This window comes from Microcaecilia unicolor, unplaced genomic scaffold, assembly GCF_901765095.1.
Source record: "Microcaecilia unicolor unplaced genomic scaffold, aMicUni1.1, whole genome shotgun sequence".
NCBI classification, from domain to species: Eukaryota; Metazoa; Chordata; class Amphibia; order Gymnophiona; family Siphonopidae; genus Microcaecilia; species Microcaecilia unicolor.
Window position 1 is genome coordinate 128,765 of NW_021963060.1, and position 18,264 is coordinate 147,028.

At 41.4% G+C, this 18,264-nt stretch overlaps 1 protein-coding gene across 1 annotated transcript; it reads right to left on the minus strand.

Moving 5' to 3' along the window:
- Positions 1-16,830: 16,830 nt before the first annotated feature.
- On the minus strand, positions 16,831-17,802 carry LOC115458861 (glucose-dependent insulinotropic receptor-like). The gene has a single exon (XM_030188699.1). It carries the CDS (start codon positions 17,800-17,802, stop codon positions 16,831-16,833), a length of 972 nt encoding a protein of 323 aa, XP_030044559.1.
- Between the last annotated feature and the right edge of the window lie 462 nt (positions 17,803-18,264).

Here is an 18,264-nt window from a genome sequence, read left to right on the forward strand (position 1 = left end):
GGACTGGACCAAGTGATATTGGCAGGTACCCCTCAACCCAGCTGCCAAGAAGACGACAGCTTTTTCAATGCCCCAGATCTCACGGGCAACCCCATGTTGAGAGACTACTTGTATGGTTGCATGATCCTGCTCAGTCTGTCAGCCAGGCTGCTTTTGCCCACCAGATAAGTGTTGTGAAAGAGCATATCATGCCAGATAGCCCAACGCCACATCCAAATGGCCTCATGACCCAGAGAACGTGATCTGGTGTCCCCCTGCTTGTTGGTGTAATACATTGTAACCTGATTGAACTCCAATTGCTGGGTAAGGTGTAAATTGGACGGGGTAGTTTAAAATTAACCCTAGTAGCTCAAGCACCCGAATAGTCCTCCGGACTCCAGACTCACCAACCAATCATCGAAATAAGGGAACATATGGATTCCAAGTCTGCATAGCAACACTGTGACTACTGCTAGACATTTGGTAAATACCCTGAGAGCTGACACAAGGCAACATGCGGTACTGGAAGTGCTGTGTTCCCAACCAAAATTGTAGATTCTTCCAGTGGGCTGGAAATATCAGGATGTGCATATATTTATTTTTGTTACATTTGTACCCCGTGCTTTCCCACTCTTGGCAGGCTCAATGCGGCTTACATGGGGCAATAGAGGGTTAAGTGACTTGCCCAGAGTCACAAGGAGCTGCCTGTGCCTGAAGTGGGATTTGAACTCAGTTCCTCAGTTCCCCAGGACCAAAGTCCACCACCCTAACCACTAGGCCACTCCTCCACTCCTTTATGTTGAGAGAGCATAGCCAATCATTTTTCCTGAATCATGGATAGGAGAGTGCCCAGGGAAACCTTCCTGAACATTTCTTTGACCAGAAATTTGTTCAGGGCCCTTAGGTCTAGGATGGGACGCATCCCCCTGTCTTATCTTGCATGAAGAAGTACCTGGAATAGAATCCCCACCCTTCATCCCCTGGTGGACCAGACTGAACCACATGGGCCTTCAGAACGGCTAAGAGTTCCTCTGCAAGTACCTCCTCATGCTGAGAGCTGAAGGAATGAGCTCTTGGTGGGAAATTTGGGTGTTTCTGATGCCAATTGAAGGTGTATCCAAGACAGACTATTTGAAGAACTCACCAGTCAGAGTTGATAAATGGCCACCTTTCGTGAAAAAGCTTCAGCCTCCCCCTGACCAGCAAGTCATCCAGCACAGATACTGGAACAGCAGCTATACTCTGCTGGAGCCAGTCAAACGCTCATCCTTTACTTTGACTGAGGAGCAGCAGGGGCCTTAGGCACACGCTGTTGACGAGAACGAGCGCACTGAGGCTGAGCCTGTGAAGGTGGGCAAGACGAGTCAGCATACCTATGATTCTGTGAGTCATAGGCATACCTTCTTGACTTGCCAAAAGACCTCCTGGAGGAAGAGGCAGATGCAGAAGGCGACTGGCAGGGGCAGGAGAGAGAAGAGATGGTATTAGTGTGTCTCTTGATCTGGTCAGCGACTTCTTCAATCTTCTCTTCAAAAATGTTATCCCTCCTCCCCCCCCCCCCCCCACTGGCCTGTTTATGCAGGAGAGGGAGCACTTTAATGGGTCGATCGCCTGCAAGTGGAGGAAATTTATTCTCATATTTTTCCCAAACTTTAAAACCCTCCTTTAGATAAGTCAGAGTCGAATGACTCCAATTAGGATCAGGGTGAGAATAAATAAGGTCTCGTGCTAGCTGTAGGTTAGCAGAGACCAATGAGCACAGGTACTGGGACAGCAGCTATACTTTGACTGAGGAGCAGCAGGGGCCTTAGGCACACGCTGTTGACGAGAACGAGCGCACTGAGGCTGAGCCTGTGAAGGTGGGCAAGATGAGGCAGCATACCTATGATTCTGTGACTTGCCAAAAGACCTCCTGGAGGAAGAGGCAGATGTAGAAGGCATCCGGCAGGGGCGGGAGAGAGAAGAGATGGTATGAGTGTGTCTCTTGATCTGGTCAGCGACTTCTTCAATCTTCTCTTCAAAAATGTTATCCCTCCTCCCCCTCCCCCCCCCCCACCCCCCCCCCCCCCCCCCCTGGCCTGGGGTATCCACCAATCTCTGCTGAACTGCCAGTTCCAAATCAGAGACATGCAGCCAAGAGAGTTTGTGCTAGAGAGTTACATGGGGACAGAAATCTTACCCGTCCCCACTGCAATCTTACCCATCCCCGCAAAACTTTAACCCATCCCAACCCGTCCCTGCAAGAATTTAACCCATCCCCACCCATCCCCGTAAAAATTTAATGGTATATAAAAGAAAATTCCAGTCAGCTCCCTTAGTCTGTCTCTCGATTTGAGCCACAGCACTGTAGGCAAGGAAGGAACGGAACTTGGAACACTCTGGTGCGAACATGTAAGATTTGTCTCTGATTCACTGGCATTGTTTGCTGAGAAGTCACCACATGCATGCGCCAGTAGGTCAGGTGACATCTGATTCTCGTGCCTGTGTCAGAGCTGAGGTCTGTGCACCAGCCTGGGAGCAAAGCGGATTAATAGTAACATAGTAAGTGACAACAAATAGACCTGAATGGTCCATCCACTCTGCCCAATAATTACACTCATTATCAATTCATCATTAAATCGAGTGTGATATTATATACTTGATTTTGGTCTTTCTTTCGTGTTTCTGGAACAAAGACCACAGAAGTCTATCTGGCCCTATCCTTATGTTACAACTACTGGAATTGCCGTTGAAGCCCACTCCTGTCTATTCGTCTTCTCATTTGTGGGACACAGACCGTAAAAGTCTGTCCAGCACTGTCCTCATGTTCCAGCCACTGAAGTTGCTATCTAAGCCCTTTCCAGCCCATCCTAAACCAGATTGCCATGTATGAGACACAGACCATACAAGTCTGCCAGGTATCAGCCCTAGTTCATCACAGCCAGAGTCGCCATCTAAGCGTCACTTGACACATCCACACACATGCAGCCATTTAAGGTTAGGTTTTATATAACTTCCACTTTCTAATTAGATATCCTCTGTATTCATCCCATGCCTTTTTGAATTCTGTCATCATTTGTGACTCTACCACCTCTTTAATGGAAGACTTTCCACGTTTGTGCTGTTAAAGCAAGGAAGAAGAGGAAGAGGAGACAGCACTCAAAGAACTTGGTATTCGGTAGATGAGAGGCTGGTGCAGGTGCAGCTTATACTTCCACGGGAATCCCACTGACCTTCCATCCCCACGGGAACCCCGCAGAACTGCTTTCATCCCCACGAGAACCCCGCAGGAACTGCCTCCGTCCATGCAGGAATCCCGCAGGTTCCGTGGGATTCCCGTGAACCCCGTTCCCGTGCAGCTGTCTAGTTGGGTGTTACATTTTTTTCGGATGATACAGGAAGGGGTCAGATATAATAGAATTTTATCATTTTCACTTACTTATCAAGCTTCAGAATTTTGAAATTCATTGCCACTGGAGATGAGGCTCAGCTCAAATGTTCTTATTTTTAGGAGACTGCTTAAAACTTTTTTATTTAAGAAATATGTAGTGGGAACTTTTAATTAAGTGTGTTATTTATGTTACAATGAATTGTGCTGTATTTAGAACATTGTGTTCTTTTTTTTTTTTTTTTGTAACCCACAGTAAACCATATTGGTATCTGTAGGCTATAAGTCTTGTATAATAATAATAATACATATGTATTTTTGTCCCTGGAACAACTAAGCTTTCATTGAGTTGAAGAAAATAGTTACCGCCAATGTCTAGCTTAGTTTGGGATAAATATATAGTTGGGGGAGGGACTGAACAATGTCCTACTGTGCGTTCTAGAAGCTATCTGTTAATGCTGTTTCAGAAAATTTAGTTTTAAAACTATGGGGTAAAGGGTTGTATACTATGGAAACTAGTTAATGCTTGCTTCTCTCTCATTTTTATTTTAAGACTGAACTAGGCCCTACTGTGCCTTCTAGAGACTATCTGTTAATACTGTGGCAGAAAATTTAAGTTTTAAAACTATGGAGGAAAGGGTTGTACTATGGAATCTAGTGTTCAGAACAATGCGGGGGTGCTAAGCATCAGGGCCTAAGATTTTATGATGTCAACTACTTAGTAATTAACTACTTAAAATGTAGTTTAACTACTGGGCAACTGCAAACTATTTTTGAATAGTTACACTTTTCTGATTAATTACTGAAAAGTAGTTTAGCTACTGCTCAGAATTGCCTTGCTCATGTATTGCGTACCCCTTGGGGTACATGTACCGCATGTTGGAAACCTCTGCTTTAGCAAGTAACTTACAGTATTCTGTAATTTATGCATGTAAATGTTGACCTACACCCATGCTGTTCTCCAGTGAATTCCCCTCTGGAATTTAGGTACTATGGCATTTATGCACATATCTTATAGAATACCAATGAGTGCACAGTGTGCACATACATGGGGTATATGCTGGTATTCTATAAACATACACACAGCCAGCACCTATCTGTAGGTGCCCTGTTACAGAATTAGGGGGCATTCATGTATCTGTGCTTTTGTGTTTCTTAGTTCCTTATCCAGCTGGTCTTGTAAAATTGTATTCCTGAATACCTTGTCTTGTGCCTCATATTCTATAGATTTATGCTTTCATGCTCTATGGTACTTGAAAGACTAAAGGACTACTACATGGGTGAATGAGGTGAACTTACTCGTTGCTTTGAAGGTCAGTGAACACTGAATTTGTTGCCTTGTTAAGTTTGCAATATTAAGCTTGCCTTGAAATAGCTCTGCAGTCTCAGCTCTGTTTCCCCATTAAGGAATGCATCTCAGTGGCCGGTATCTATCTCACATTCCAGTGAAAAGCAACAAACAAGAAGAAGATTGCCAATTGCATGAATATAACCATCAAATACACACAGAGCAATCAGGATAGATCTATTAAAAAAAAACACAGCAAATACATTGCACAATTTTAACTGCAATGCACACATAAATATATATGTATAAATGCACATATAAAATATTAAAATATATAGTGTGTGGTACCAGAAAACAGAACAGTGTTTTTCTAAAACCAATTAAATGTCCACTATCAGTTCATTGTTATTTCCACAGTATATCAAATGCTCAACAAGTTTTGGCATGATGCCTGCTTCAGGGGCATCTTGGACAATAGATAGCACTACAACATCAGGGCATCATACCAGAAGATAAAGGGGCATGTGGAAAAGCCTGTCAAGAAGATGTAACTTAAGTTTCAAATAAACAAAAATGGCCCCTTGTCAATTGTCTGCCATAGTCTTCAGTCCAGTGCAGCACTATTCCAAAGCAGGTATAATGAAGAAACATATTGGGCATGTTATATGTATATTTATGTGTGCATTGCCATTACAAATGTATGATTTAATGGCTATATATTTTTTAAAATATATCTATCCTAATTGCTCTATGTGTTTGATGACTCCAGTGAAAATATATCACTATTTTCCGGAATACCACTGTTGGGAAAAAAAGCCCAGTACCTTTCCTTTCTGGATGGTATTAAAACAGTGAATGCTTTCTGCAAAACATTGATCCTCAAGAACTGTAAAATGCCTTCATACTTCTTATTTTTTAAAGGATCCCCCTCTTTGCATGCTTGGGGGGTGGGGAGCGCTACTGCTGGAAGTTAGGCCCAAAGACACACCAGAAGTTGAAAAGCCTAAGGCAACCCTCACCTCTACATTATCTGCTCTTCTTTTTGGCTGGTTAAATCACATTGAATATCGACATGGTGGTTACTTACACAGATTACTGCCAAGTAATGAACTTAGGACAAGATTCATTAAATGGTAAATTTGGGTGCCCAAAAAAGTGCAGAGAGAGCTATTCTATAAATGGCTCTCCAAATTGGGTGTACCCAGACAATTCAAGAGTCCAGTATTTCAATAAGATATATATAATACTTATATTAATTCTAAACAAGGGAGAGACCTCAATACACCCAGACGCTAATGGCAATTTTTGCGTCTTTAACTGGGGTTGTTATAATCATCATTAGTCTCACCTCCTTGTGATGTTCAATTTTTTTAGATTTTTTAAAAGTTCATTTTTTATTTTAATCCTTCAAATTTAAAACATAGATTCTCTTGAATTTTGTTCCTTAATTCTCTTGATTTCTCTTCGGCTACACCTTAACTTATACAACTTATTTTCTGTGTATAATAAATGGTTGAGCACTTAGCTGTCACCCTAAGTGCTCAACCATTTATTATACACAGAAAATAAGTTGTATAAGTTAAAAAATCTAAAAAAAATTGAACATCACAAGGAGGTGATTGTCATTAGCATCCAGGTGTATTGAGGTCTCCCCCCCCTTGTTTAGAATTAATACAAGTATTATATATATCTTATTGAAATACTGGACTCTTCAATTGTCTGGGTACACTTGATGTGTTAGAACCACAGTTGTCTTTCTCACCTTTTGATACTGAGTTCTCCAAATTGGGTGACATTTATAGACTAGATCCATGCCCAACATTTGGTGTGAAGATTTACACCAACTGAAACCTGGTTCAAATCCTCATGCGTAAATTAGGTGCAGATCCCCCAAATTCTAGTGCCTAGTTCCGATGCTCCAAGATGCACACAACAGCACCAGCTGGAAGTCCCGTGGCACCGTGCATTGAGGGAGATCAATGTCAATACTTTGCAATGCCAGGCATCCACAAAGCTCAGTACCAACAAGGACAAGGCGTCACGGCGATGTCGACATTGGTCAGTCCCAGAAATGAACCATAAATAAATAAATAAATCTTTATAGAATAGATGTGTTAATTGGCTTATTACTCAAATTGTATATGCAGATTGTATGTGAGCCCAAGGGGTTATTGTTTATAACAAGAAAAGGTGGTTGGTACTGGAAGTGATTTGTGTGGTTGTTATGGATTGCTGATTGGATGGAGAAGATTTGCTATAATTGTATGTAATGAATTTTATATTGTACCCTGCCTTTAAAATTTGGTAAGAAAAACACAATCATTGAAATAAATAAAATAAATACATTTTACTTACCCTAACTCAATTGTAGGCTACACAGAGCATGGACTGCCTCTTATATATAGCTGTACAATGCTGCATATATTTAATAATGCTAAAGAAAAGATAAGTAGTTGACATAGAGGGGGCATTTTCAAACGGGGACGACCATCTCTGAGGACTTCCCGTATTATCGAAACAAGATGGGCGTCCATCTTTCGTTTCGATAATACGGTCGGGGACGCCCAAATCTCAACATTTAGGTCGACCTAAGAGATGGTCGACCTAAATGTTGAGATGGTCGACCTTAAGAGATGAGCGACTTCGGTTTTCACCAATAATGGAAACCGAGGATGCCCATCTTAAAAATGACCAAATCCAATGCATTTGGTCGTGGGAGGAGCCAGCATTCGTAGTGCACTGGTCCCCTGACATGCCAGGACACCAACTGGCACCCTAGGGGGCACTGCAGTGGACTTCACAAATTGCTCCCAGGTGCATAGCTCTCTTACCTTGGGTGCTGAGCCCCCCAACCCCCCCCCCCCACACACACATACACAACTGTACAACACTACCATAGCCCTTAGAGATGAAGGGGGGCACCTAGATGTTTGTGGTGGGTTTTGGAGGGCTCACATTTACCACCACAAGTGTAACAGGTAGGGAGGGGGATGGGCCTGGGTCCGCCTGCCTGAAGTGCACTGCACCAACTAAAAACTGCTCCAGGGACGTGCACATTGCTGTAACATTTGAGTCTGGCAAAGAGGCTGGAAAAAATGTTTTTTAATTTTTTTTAGGGTGGGAGGGGGTTGGTGACCACTGGGGGAGTAAGGGGAGGTCATTCCCGACTCCCTCCAGTGGTCATCTGGTCAGTTCGGGCACCTTTTCTAGTCTTGGTCGTGAAAGAAAATGGACCAAGTAAAGTCAGCCATAAGCTCATCAGGGACGCACTTCTTTTTTTCCATTATCGGCCAAGGATGCCCATCTCTTAAGCACACCCCAGTCCTGGCTTCGGTACGCTGCCAACACGCCCCCGTGAACTTTGGTTGTCCCCACAATGGAAAGCAGTTGAGGGCGCCCAAAATCGGCTTTCCGATTTGTGTCGGAAGATGGGCGTCCTTCTCTTTCGAAAATGCCCCTGATAGGCCAAAAGGTCCATCTAGTCTGCCTAGTCCCTTATTGTTGAATCATCCCATGTTATCTCTGGCTTTACTTTCATTTCTTTCCAATCAAGGATCCTTTGTTCTAATCTGATGTTTTAATTTACCTTTCACATTCCCACTGGGAGGCTGTCCCTTACATCTACTTTTCTTATTAATATTTATTTATCCAATGTCTGAGACCCTACCATTTTTGAGTTACACATAAATGGACCCTGGTTCTAGAATTTCCTTTTCACAAAAAAAAAAAGAAAGGCAGAAATATTTGTCCATGGTCTAGGATTCCTTTTTGATCAGCAGTGACAATAACAGACAGCAGAGATACAGTATCAGTACTAACATCAATATAAACACATTGATCACTATAGCAGTATCCTGTAACATTTTGATGTGTATATTCAAAGCACACAAAGTTCTATAGGTCACTATGGAACTTTGTAAGGCTAAGTGCTTTGAAAATGTGTACTTAATTTTCAGTTATTTTATACCTAAAACCTAAAAAATGAAAAGTTGTTTCTAAAAACAAACTTGATCTGCCTACTTCATTGGTTCTTTAAAAACCTCTGTGGAGATGTTCATTTGAATGTTTTTACCTCTTTTATGCTTCCTGTAATCACCCAACAATAAAAATGATTTAAACATAAAAACCTCCAATTTTTAATTACTTCATTTTTTTGTATTTTTTTCATAATGATTTTTTTCTTTTTTTCTAAAGTCCATTCATTGTTCAGATTTTCCTAGGTACTTATCTGAAAGAACGCTGCTACGCTCTACAGCACGGTGGTTTCACCCCGGCTTCATCAGGTGCATTTTTATTATGTAGCTTCTTTAGTACCCCTCTCTCTGAGTGTAGAAGGACGGGTACTAAAAGCAGCTTTCTTTCAGATAAGTACCTAGGAAAACTTGAACATTAATGGACTTTAGAAAATAGAAAAAAACCATTATAAAAAATGCAAAAAAAATTGAAGTAATTAAAAATTGGAGGTTTTTAAAGAACTAATGAAGAAGTAGGCGGGTCATAGTCTAAGTTATACAATAGACGCGACCCGAGCCACTGAAGTTCTTTTTCCTCCTTGTATTTTTCACAGTAAATTAATGGTTACTTGTTAAGTTTCTTATAGTGACGTTTTCAGAGGTACAAGTAAACCAGTGAAGATAGTTTCTTAAAACAATTGTTTTCTTAACACAAAACACAGATGATAGAGAAAGAATGATAAAAACAGGAAAGGGGACGTGGTGAGGGAGGCAGGAAGGTTAATATCATACTTCTGTGATCAGATTGTTCTAATTACCTCAGTATCAATCTACAGTTGAAAAACAAATGACATAAATGATTTTATTTTTCACAGATGACTGAGGAAGTGATAACATAGAGGGTGTTTCATGAGCAATACAAATAACTTCCACAGGAAGTGAGGAGAATGGATGTCAGATCAAAAAGGTTAGTAGCCCTAGGACAAAGGTAGACAAAAGAACAAACATTACCATATGTCTGAACTTACACAAATACCTCCTTTATATGGGGCTCTATGCTTTTCACAGTTTCTCCCCAGTCTTCTGTTTTCTAGATTGCTTTTTAAAACTGATTGATGAGACTGTATAAAAATTAATATGTTATCGGGCAGTGCTGCCTGTAGACCCAGGAAAAAGATTTATAGTATGTGGAAGATGCCAAAAAAGCAGGAACCAAGAAGTAGTAGAGATGACACAAATGACGACCAGCCAGGGAGATGAATTTCAAAGTTCTTTTATTGAAAGCACCAGAAAATACGGACCTGACACAGTCCATGTTTCAGGGGACACAGCCACCTGCCTCAAGAGCTCACAATCAAACTCTGGTAGTTAAATCAAACAAAGTGTGCCTGGTGCAGGAGTGCAGCATTGCTTACTGGTTCAGACTGCTTGCCGTCTGGTATATTGATGATGGGAATACAATGCAGCCAACATGGGCTCACTGTGAAAAAAGTTCCCATCATTGAACTTATACAGGGAAAGTAGGGAGATTTCATTTATCTAAGCCCGCTGATAAATTTGATAAAAGAATATGGTTCAAGTGTATATTGCTATGCAGATGATATTCTTATCCTGGCAAAAATCTCACCAATTACAATGGATTTTTAATTTCCATGCAAAAGGGGTTGCTAGAAATGGCTGATTGGTTATAGCAGCATGGACTTAAATGTTAATAAGATCATGAGCTGCATGATACATGCCTTCAAAAAACATATAAATATGATTAGTTCTTACGGTTCTGGATGTATATCTGTGTATATATGTGTATATATGTGGACATATATGCCCATCACTACTTATAAAACAATTTTTCTTAAAAAATTTTCAAAATATATTTTCATATAATTTGCATATTATAAATCTCTCATTATATGTCTGCCTATATTTTAAAATCGGTTGGCACTATGTCGGCTTATATTTTAAAATTTTAAAATTTGTTGGAGCTGTCTCTATGACTATTATATGGTTGCTTGAACATTATAATTTTACACAAGTTATTAAATCAATATAATTGTTTGTAATATCAATATCATTAATATATTTTAATCTTATTTTTTAATTTTTCATATATTATTTACGCTTGTAATCAACACGATGCTGTCACTATTTATTTTGCATGTTCTATTTTATTGATGTATTTATATGTTTTTATTAATAGACCCCTGAGGCAGGCGCCTTTTTGGCGCCGAAACACGGCCCGTGTCGGGTCTTTGGCTAATAAAGTACTCCTGTTGTCCTATTCTTGAAGGCCCAGTGTTGCTTTTTTCTTTTGGCCTCCAGGTTCTCAGTCAATCACAGCATGTTAGCTGACACCAGTAACAACTAAATGCACTGTGATTGGCTGAGACCTGGAGGGGCATAATCGAAAGGGACGTCCAAATAGTTTTGATTTGGACATCCTCGCACGTCCCGATCGCCGATTCTCTCCAGCGGACTACATATAAAAGGTCCCAGGTACACATTTCAGAATTGTTGTGTAGAGCCTGAGCTCTTTCATTAAAACGTGGGGACCATGGGTCAATTTTAGCAGACAATGGAAAAAGTATCCCTTCAAAAAAAGCACTGCCTTTGGTGAATTTTGGATGGCTTACACATTCCACAATCGGTGTACTAATTAGAGTGGGACATGGGCCTGGATCCCCTTCTCTTTAGTGCACTGCACCAACCACTAGGCTAATCCAGGGACCTGCTTGCTGTTCTAATAGGACTGGCCATAACATCTGAAGCTGTTATAGACACTGGTATGCACTTTTTCTTTCACATCTTTCAAGGGTGGGAGGGGGGTCAGTGACCACTGAGGGAGTATAGAAGCAGTGGCGTTCCTAGGGCGGCTGACACCCAGGGCAGATCACCGATGCGCCCCCCCCCCCGGCGAAATGACACCCCCCCAGGTGCATTTTTACCTGCTGGGGGGGGGGGGGGTGCCGCGCGCCTGTCGGCTTCGCTCGTTCCATGCTCCCTCTGCCCCAGAACAGGAAGTAACCTTTTCTGGGCAGAGGGAGCACAGAATGAGCAACACCCCCCCCCCAGCGGCGTGCACCCGGGGCGGACCACACCCACCGCCCCCACCTAGGAACGCCACTGTATGGAAGGGTCATCCTATAATCCCTCCAGTAGTCAGCTGGTCATTTAGGGCACCTTTTTGTGACTTAGTCATGATAAAAACAGATCTAGACCAAAACATCTAAATTGTAGCCCTGGATGTTTTTTGTTTTGTTCCATTATGGCAGAAAAATGTCCAAGTGTTAGGAATGCCCAAATCCCACCCACAACACACCCCTGACATGCTTCCTTGTGATTTGGATGTACTGCTACTGAACTGCATAGAAAAATGCCTTAAAATGAGTTTCAAAAATAGTGATTTGGACATTTTGGCAAATAAAATGTCTAAATACCGCTTTATGCTGCTTTTTGGATGCAATGAGCCCCTTTGTGCTGCTATCCATAAAAGCAGTGCTGTTGAATGTAGACAGATAACGGTGATCATAACTGCCATATGGATAGCAGCCTCATTCAGCCACCGTCAGGACAGCTGACTAATTTTAGTTAGGATTGCTTTTTTGCTGTCCTAACTTAAACTGCTTTATTATATGGATAGCGGATGAATAGTGTCACTGTTCATATTGTAAGGGCACACCCTCACTCTGCCCCCAGCTCTAATTAGTGTCAGGCTGCTCAGTGAATGTTTTAGTGGCACTATCCATACAGTGCTGCTGAAAATTCATGGAAAAGGGGCTTATATGTTTAATGGCTGCTACCAAACATATAAACTTCTTTGAATATCTGGCCTACAATTCTATTGTGGAGAGTGAGATATATTGAGTGCTTTCCCACTTTACCAAATGATCAAAAGAAATTGGGCTGAATAAATTCAGATAGACATCTTCGCCCTTTCATCAATGTTGTAATCATGGGGCTATATAGTACTAATAAAATGAACCTAGCACTAAAATCTAGTTGAACAATTCAAACAAATTCTGGTTTAATGTAAATTATGAGGGAAATATCTTTACTTCCAAGACCCATACACAGAAAAAGAGATGAACCTATTTCATCTACTGAGTCAATTTTCAATGGGAAGTCTTTAAATTAATTTGAAACATCTAGACATTTCTTTTTATACAGACATTCAGCAGTGAATATACAGGTTATTGGTGCTAAATGTATAATGTAAATGTAGAAGTGCTGAAAATGGGTATTTCTACATAAAAAGGGCAATTCTATAAATAGACAACTGGGGCTAGGTGCCCCTTTGGACATGTATATGCTCAAAAAGGTAGCACTTAAGGGGCCCTTTTACTAAAGGATTGCCATGCAGCAAAGGGCTTGCCACACGGCAACCCAGGGCCAGCAGTAGTTTCACCCCCAGTTTGCACCATTTCTTTCACTAGCAGAAATATTTTAAAAATATTTCCACAGGGGGTTAACCAGGTGATAATCTGGTTAGTGCCGGGTTAGTGCAGGAACCCTTACCACCACCTCAATAGGTAGCGGTAACTGCTCCCCCCGAAATGGCTGTGCAGCAAGTGCAAACCTACCACATGGCCATTTCTTTTTCGGCCATTTCTTTTTTGACCATTTTCCCTGCTATGGTACACAACAATAACAGCCGCCACCACTAGCGCAGCTTAGTAAAAGTGCCCCTATGTGCGTTAGTGCCTAAGTGCTATTCTATAAGGGTGCCTATGAATACTATTACATACAAATACAATGTGGGTTACACATGGGTGGAGCAGGGGAAAGGCATGGGCAGGGATCCCAGTTACATATATACTTCAAGTTACCCATGCCCTTGCCACATTTAGGCACTTACAGTTGCACCATGGCTATGGCTGATGTAACTCCAGGCACCTAAATATAAGGAACACTGATACTGGGTTACACCGGTACTTTATAAAGGAATCTGAGCACCCAGATGTTATAGAATAGGATCTCACCATCAGGGTCATGGATTTGATATACTGCCTGACTATGGGTACAACCAAAGTGGTTTATATATTATATGCATGTACTTTTTCTGTCTTTAGTGGACTCACAATCTAAGTTTTGTACCTGGGGCATTGGAGGGTTAAGTGACTTGCACAGGATCACAATAAGCTGCAGTGGGAATTGCACCCAGTTCCCCAGGTTCTCAGCCCACTGCCTTAACCATTAGACTACTCTTCTACTCTGTGTGGCATCAGAGCACCTACAATGAGGCACCCACTTTATAGAACTACTGCCATAGCTCATATAGCCTGCTGATTTATACCTATTTTTGTTACATCTAAGCCAGACCTATAGGGCTTCTTTTACTAAGCCACGCCAGCAATTCCCACGCGGCAAATGAGAGGAAACCCGTAGGAATTTAATGGACTTCCTCTCATTTGCCACACCAGAAATCACTAGCACGGCTTAATAAAAGAGGCCCATAGATCAGTGTTTCCGCAGTCCAGTCCTGGAGTACCCTTGCAGTCAGATTTTCAGGATATCCACAATGAATATGCACGAAAGAGATTTGTATATAATGGAGGTAGTGTATGCAAATCAAGTTTATGTATATTCATTGTGGATACCCTGAAAACCTGACTGGCAAGGGGTACTCCAGGAATGGACTTCGGAAACGCTGCCATGGATGCTCATTTTCAAAGCACATAGACTTACAAAGTTACATGGAGGGGCATTTTCAATATGACGTCTAAATCCAACTTTGGATGTTTTGCACAAAATGTCCAAAATCTCAATACAAAAGTAGGTCAATTTAGAAAAATATTTTTTTTCCAAAAATACCATTTTAAACAAAGTTTTGTGCTTCGTACATTTTGTTTAAAAACAAACAAACATCCAAATGAAAAACAGAGAAAATCAAGCCATTGGGATGTAGGAGGGACCAGCATGTTTAGCAGACTGGTCCCCAGACATCCCAGGAGAACAATGCTCAGCATAGGAGCAGACTCTGTGGGTGCTTGAGCACCCCCAATATTGAGAAAATTCCTTATATGTGTCCAGGAAGGGGTTATTTCCACTGGGCTTAGCACCCCCAATAATTTTGAAAAGTTGGCTCCTATGATGCTCAGAGGACTACAAATAAATGCTCCCAGGTACACATCTCGCCATTGTTCCCTTGTCTGATGAGCCCCCCACCCAAAAAAAAAACTCACTACCCCCAACTGTAGACCACTACAATAGCCCTTATGAGTGAAAGAGGCACCTATATGTGGGTACAATGGGTTTCTGGTGAGTTTTGGAGGGCTCACAGTTTCTACTACAAGTGTAACAGGTAGTGGGAAGTATGGCCTTTGGTCCACCTATCTGCAGTGTGCACGTACCACTAGACTACTTCAGGAACCTGCATGCTGCTCTAATGGATCTGAATATAACATCTGAGGCTGACATAGAGGCTGGTGATATTTTCATTCATATTTTGGGGGGTGGGAGGCAGTGGCGTACCAAGGGGGGCGGTGGGGGTGGTCCGCCCCTGGTGCACGCCGCTGGGGGGGTGCTGTGCACCGGTCAGCATCGTTCATTTCCATGCTCCCTCTGCCCCGGAACAGGAAGTAACCTGTTCCGGGGCAGAGGGAGCATGGAAACGAACGACACTGACCAGCGCGCGGCACCCCCCCCCCCAACGGCATGCACCCGGGGGGGAAGGGGTTCTTTTGCCGGGGTGGGGAGGGTGTCCTTTCGCCGGGGGGGGGGGGGGGTGCTGCACCCGGGGGGCGGGGCGCATCAGCGATCCACCCCGGGTGTCAGCGCCCCTAGGAACACCACTGGTGGGAGGGGTCAGTGACTACTAGGGGAGTAAGGGGAGGTCATCTCTCCCTCCAGTGGTCATCTGGTCTTTTAGGGTGCTTTTTTGTGCCTTATTTGTTATAAAAACATGTCTAGCTCAAAACATCTTAGTTTTAGTCCTGGATGGTTTTGTTTTGTTTCATTATGGCTGAAAAACATCCAAGACTTAGGAACGCCCAAATTCCGCCTTTAGATTAGGACATACTGCAGACAAACAGCATAGAAAAGCATCTGAAAAATAGGTTTCAAAAATACCAATTTGGATGTTTTTGTGAGAAAAACATTCAAATACTGCTTTATGACACTTTTTAGATGTTTTTCTCTTTTGCAACTGAGCCCCATAGTAACATATGCAACTTTGTAAGTTTATGTGCTTTAAAAACGAGCCTCTTTAGCTATATATAGGAATACCAAAAATCTGCATTGTATATGTAAATTATGTATATATCAGGCACCGCCCCCAGAACATCCTGAACATGCCACTTTCACTCAATATATATTGCCGCATGTATAGTATACTATACTTCCAGCAACATATGTATAATGCTGCTGGATTTTTAAAAAGACATTTACCCCCGTTTAATAAGCCATGCTAGCAGCTGCCATACGTTAATGCCAACACAGCCCATTCACTTTTAAGGGGCTGTGTCAGCATTGTTGTGTGGCTTAGCAAAAAGTGTGTGTGTGTGGTGGTGGGGGGGGGGGGGGTAATATATTTTTCTTCAATGTAATTGAAAATTAGATTACTTTGTTCATTTTACTTTCTTGTTATGGTGACAAGGCTTTGTGCATGTTGCATTATAATAGAAAGCTAAATTTCTTTGCTTGCAACTTGTGGTTAGACTGTGTTGTGGGCATTCTAGAAGTTTCTTTTCTGTTTTTGTCTGAGGTTTTGGTATTTTGCAAAATTTCAATATAAATGTGCTAAAAAGATTATATGTGCAGAGATATGCCAAATGTATAAGTGACTTTTAAATATCAGGCTCTGAATGTTTTATTTTGTGTATACTAAATATTGGCTGTTATATATCTTTAAATCTCTTTGGGGGGCCATTTTCTAATGGTTATCACACTACTACTACTACTACTTATCATCACACATCACCTGAGACATGGTCAATTTTCTGTAACAGGTAACACACAATAACAGCGTTGCTATGTGATCACAGTAAATGATCCACAAACTGTTGATTCTGTAATCTACCTTGAACTGCTTTCACTGCACTCATAAAATATAAATAATTACAAGTAAATATTACTTGCTATCCTCTTTTAAGTTATCTAAGCTGTGGAATTTCCATTATCGTTCATTGTGGCTAGTAAAAATTAATATGCTGCTTTTAATTTGACTCATGATGGTAAAGGCAGGGTTAAAAAGGACAGAAGACAATTGGGAGGTGGTTTTGTAGTATCTTACCTTCTTGTCCATTAAGCTAGAGATGTGAGATGGCATCTATATGAGTTCTTCTGGAAACCTGAAGGTAATTTTCTACTATAAAAAGTAGAAAGATTCTTCTTTTCACACAGAACCACATTTGATAAATCTGCAACCTCACTTCCTTTTGCCAATAGGCATAAATAAGAGGATTAAGCAAAGAATTGCATAGTCCTAACAACCATAGGTACTTTTCAATCACATTATAAAGAACACATGCCTGGCAGGCAGCTTGCACTATAGTCACAATAAAAAAGGGTAACCAGGACAGGACAAAACACCCAATTAGAACTGCCACAGTTCGAACCGCCTTTATATCCTGAGTATAACGTGGATGAGGGTAGTTAATTGCAGAGCCAATATGTCCCATGTCCCAGATTTGCTGCGCATGCAAGTGCGCTATTTTCAAGATGTCACAATAAAAGTAAGTGAAAATAAATAAACCAGGTACGAAGCCAACACACAATATGGTAAGCAAGTATGTGGGTTGGAATACGGTGAAGAAAGAGCAGCACCCATTGTAATCTTGTTGCTGGAACTCCTGGATTATCAGTGGAAGAAAGCCAAAGACACCGGACGTGATCCAAAGCCCTATTATGCAGACAGCCACCATGGAGCCAGTCATGACTCTGAAGTACATGAAAGGTTTTTTGATGGCTAAGTATCTGTCGAAAGCCACTAATACCATGGTGAGAATTGAAGCTGCTGTCGGAGATGTAATGAAAGCCATTCTCAAGACACAGTAAAATTTCTGAGTAGAGTGAAATTGTTTAGAAAACTCTTCTGTAACCAGTCCAGTGATTGCAACACCTACTAATGAGTCAGCAACTGATAAATTCAGTACAAAATATAATCCAATGCTGTCATTCTTCTGAATGAGTAGAATTAGAGCAATAGCTATTACAACGTTTGAAGCAACAATGAAAAAAGACAATACAGTAAGTATTATCCCAAAAGAAATCCCATCCATGGCAAATGAAATCCTAAAAGGTCTGAGCCATATCATTGAGCTCAAATCTTATGAGGAAATTTTAAAAATATTTACAATAGTTTCTTTTGATTGCATATTCAACCTTATTCCCACCCAGTAAAGGAAACTTTTCAGGCAAGAATAAAAGTCTGGTAAGCATTCAGTATCAGAATCCTACTCACGTATAAATAAAAAAATAAAACTGGAACAATTTCCCTCTTCATACAAAAACACCCCAGAAATATTATTGAGGTTTCAGCTTCCCTCTTCTTTCCATTCAGACGTGACACTCAGTGCACACATTCTCAGTAAATCCACAGGTATTTTCTTGTCCCTCCCACCTCCTACCAAAGCAGAACATGTTAATATACAACCACTGGAGCTTTCCTAACAACACTGGATTGTGTAATATGTGCATGCATAAAGAACGTTTGCATCACATAGATTTTGTTGCAGTAGTCA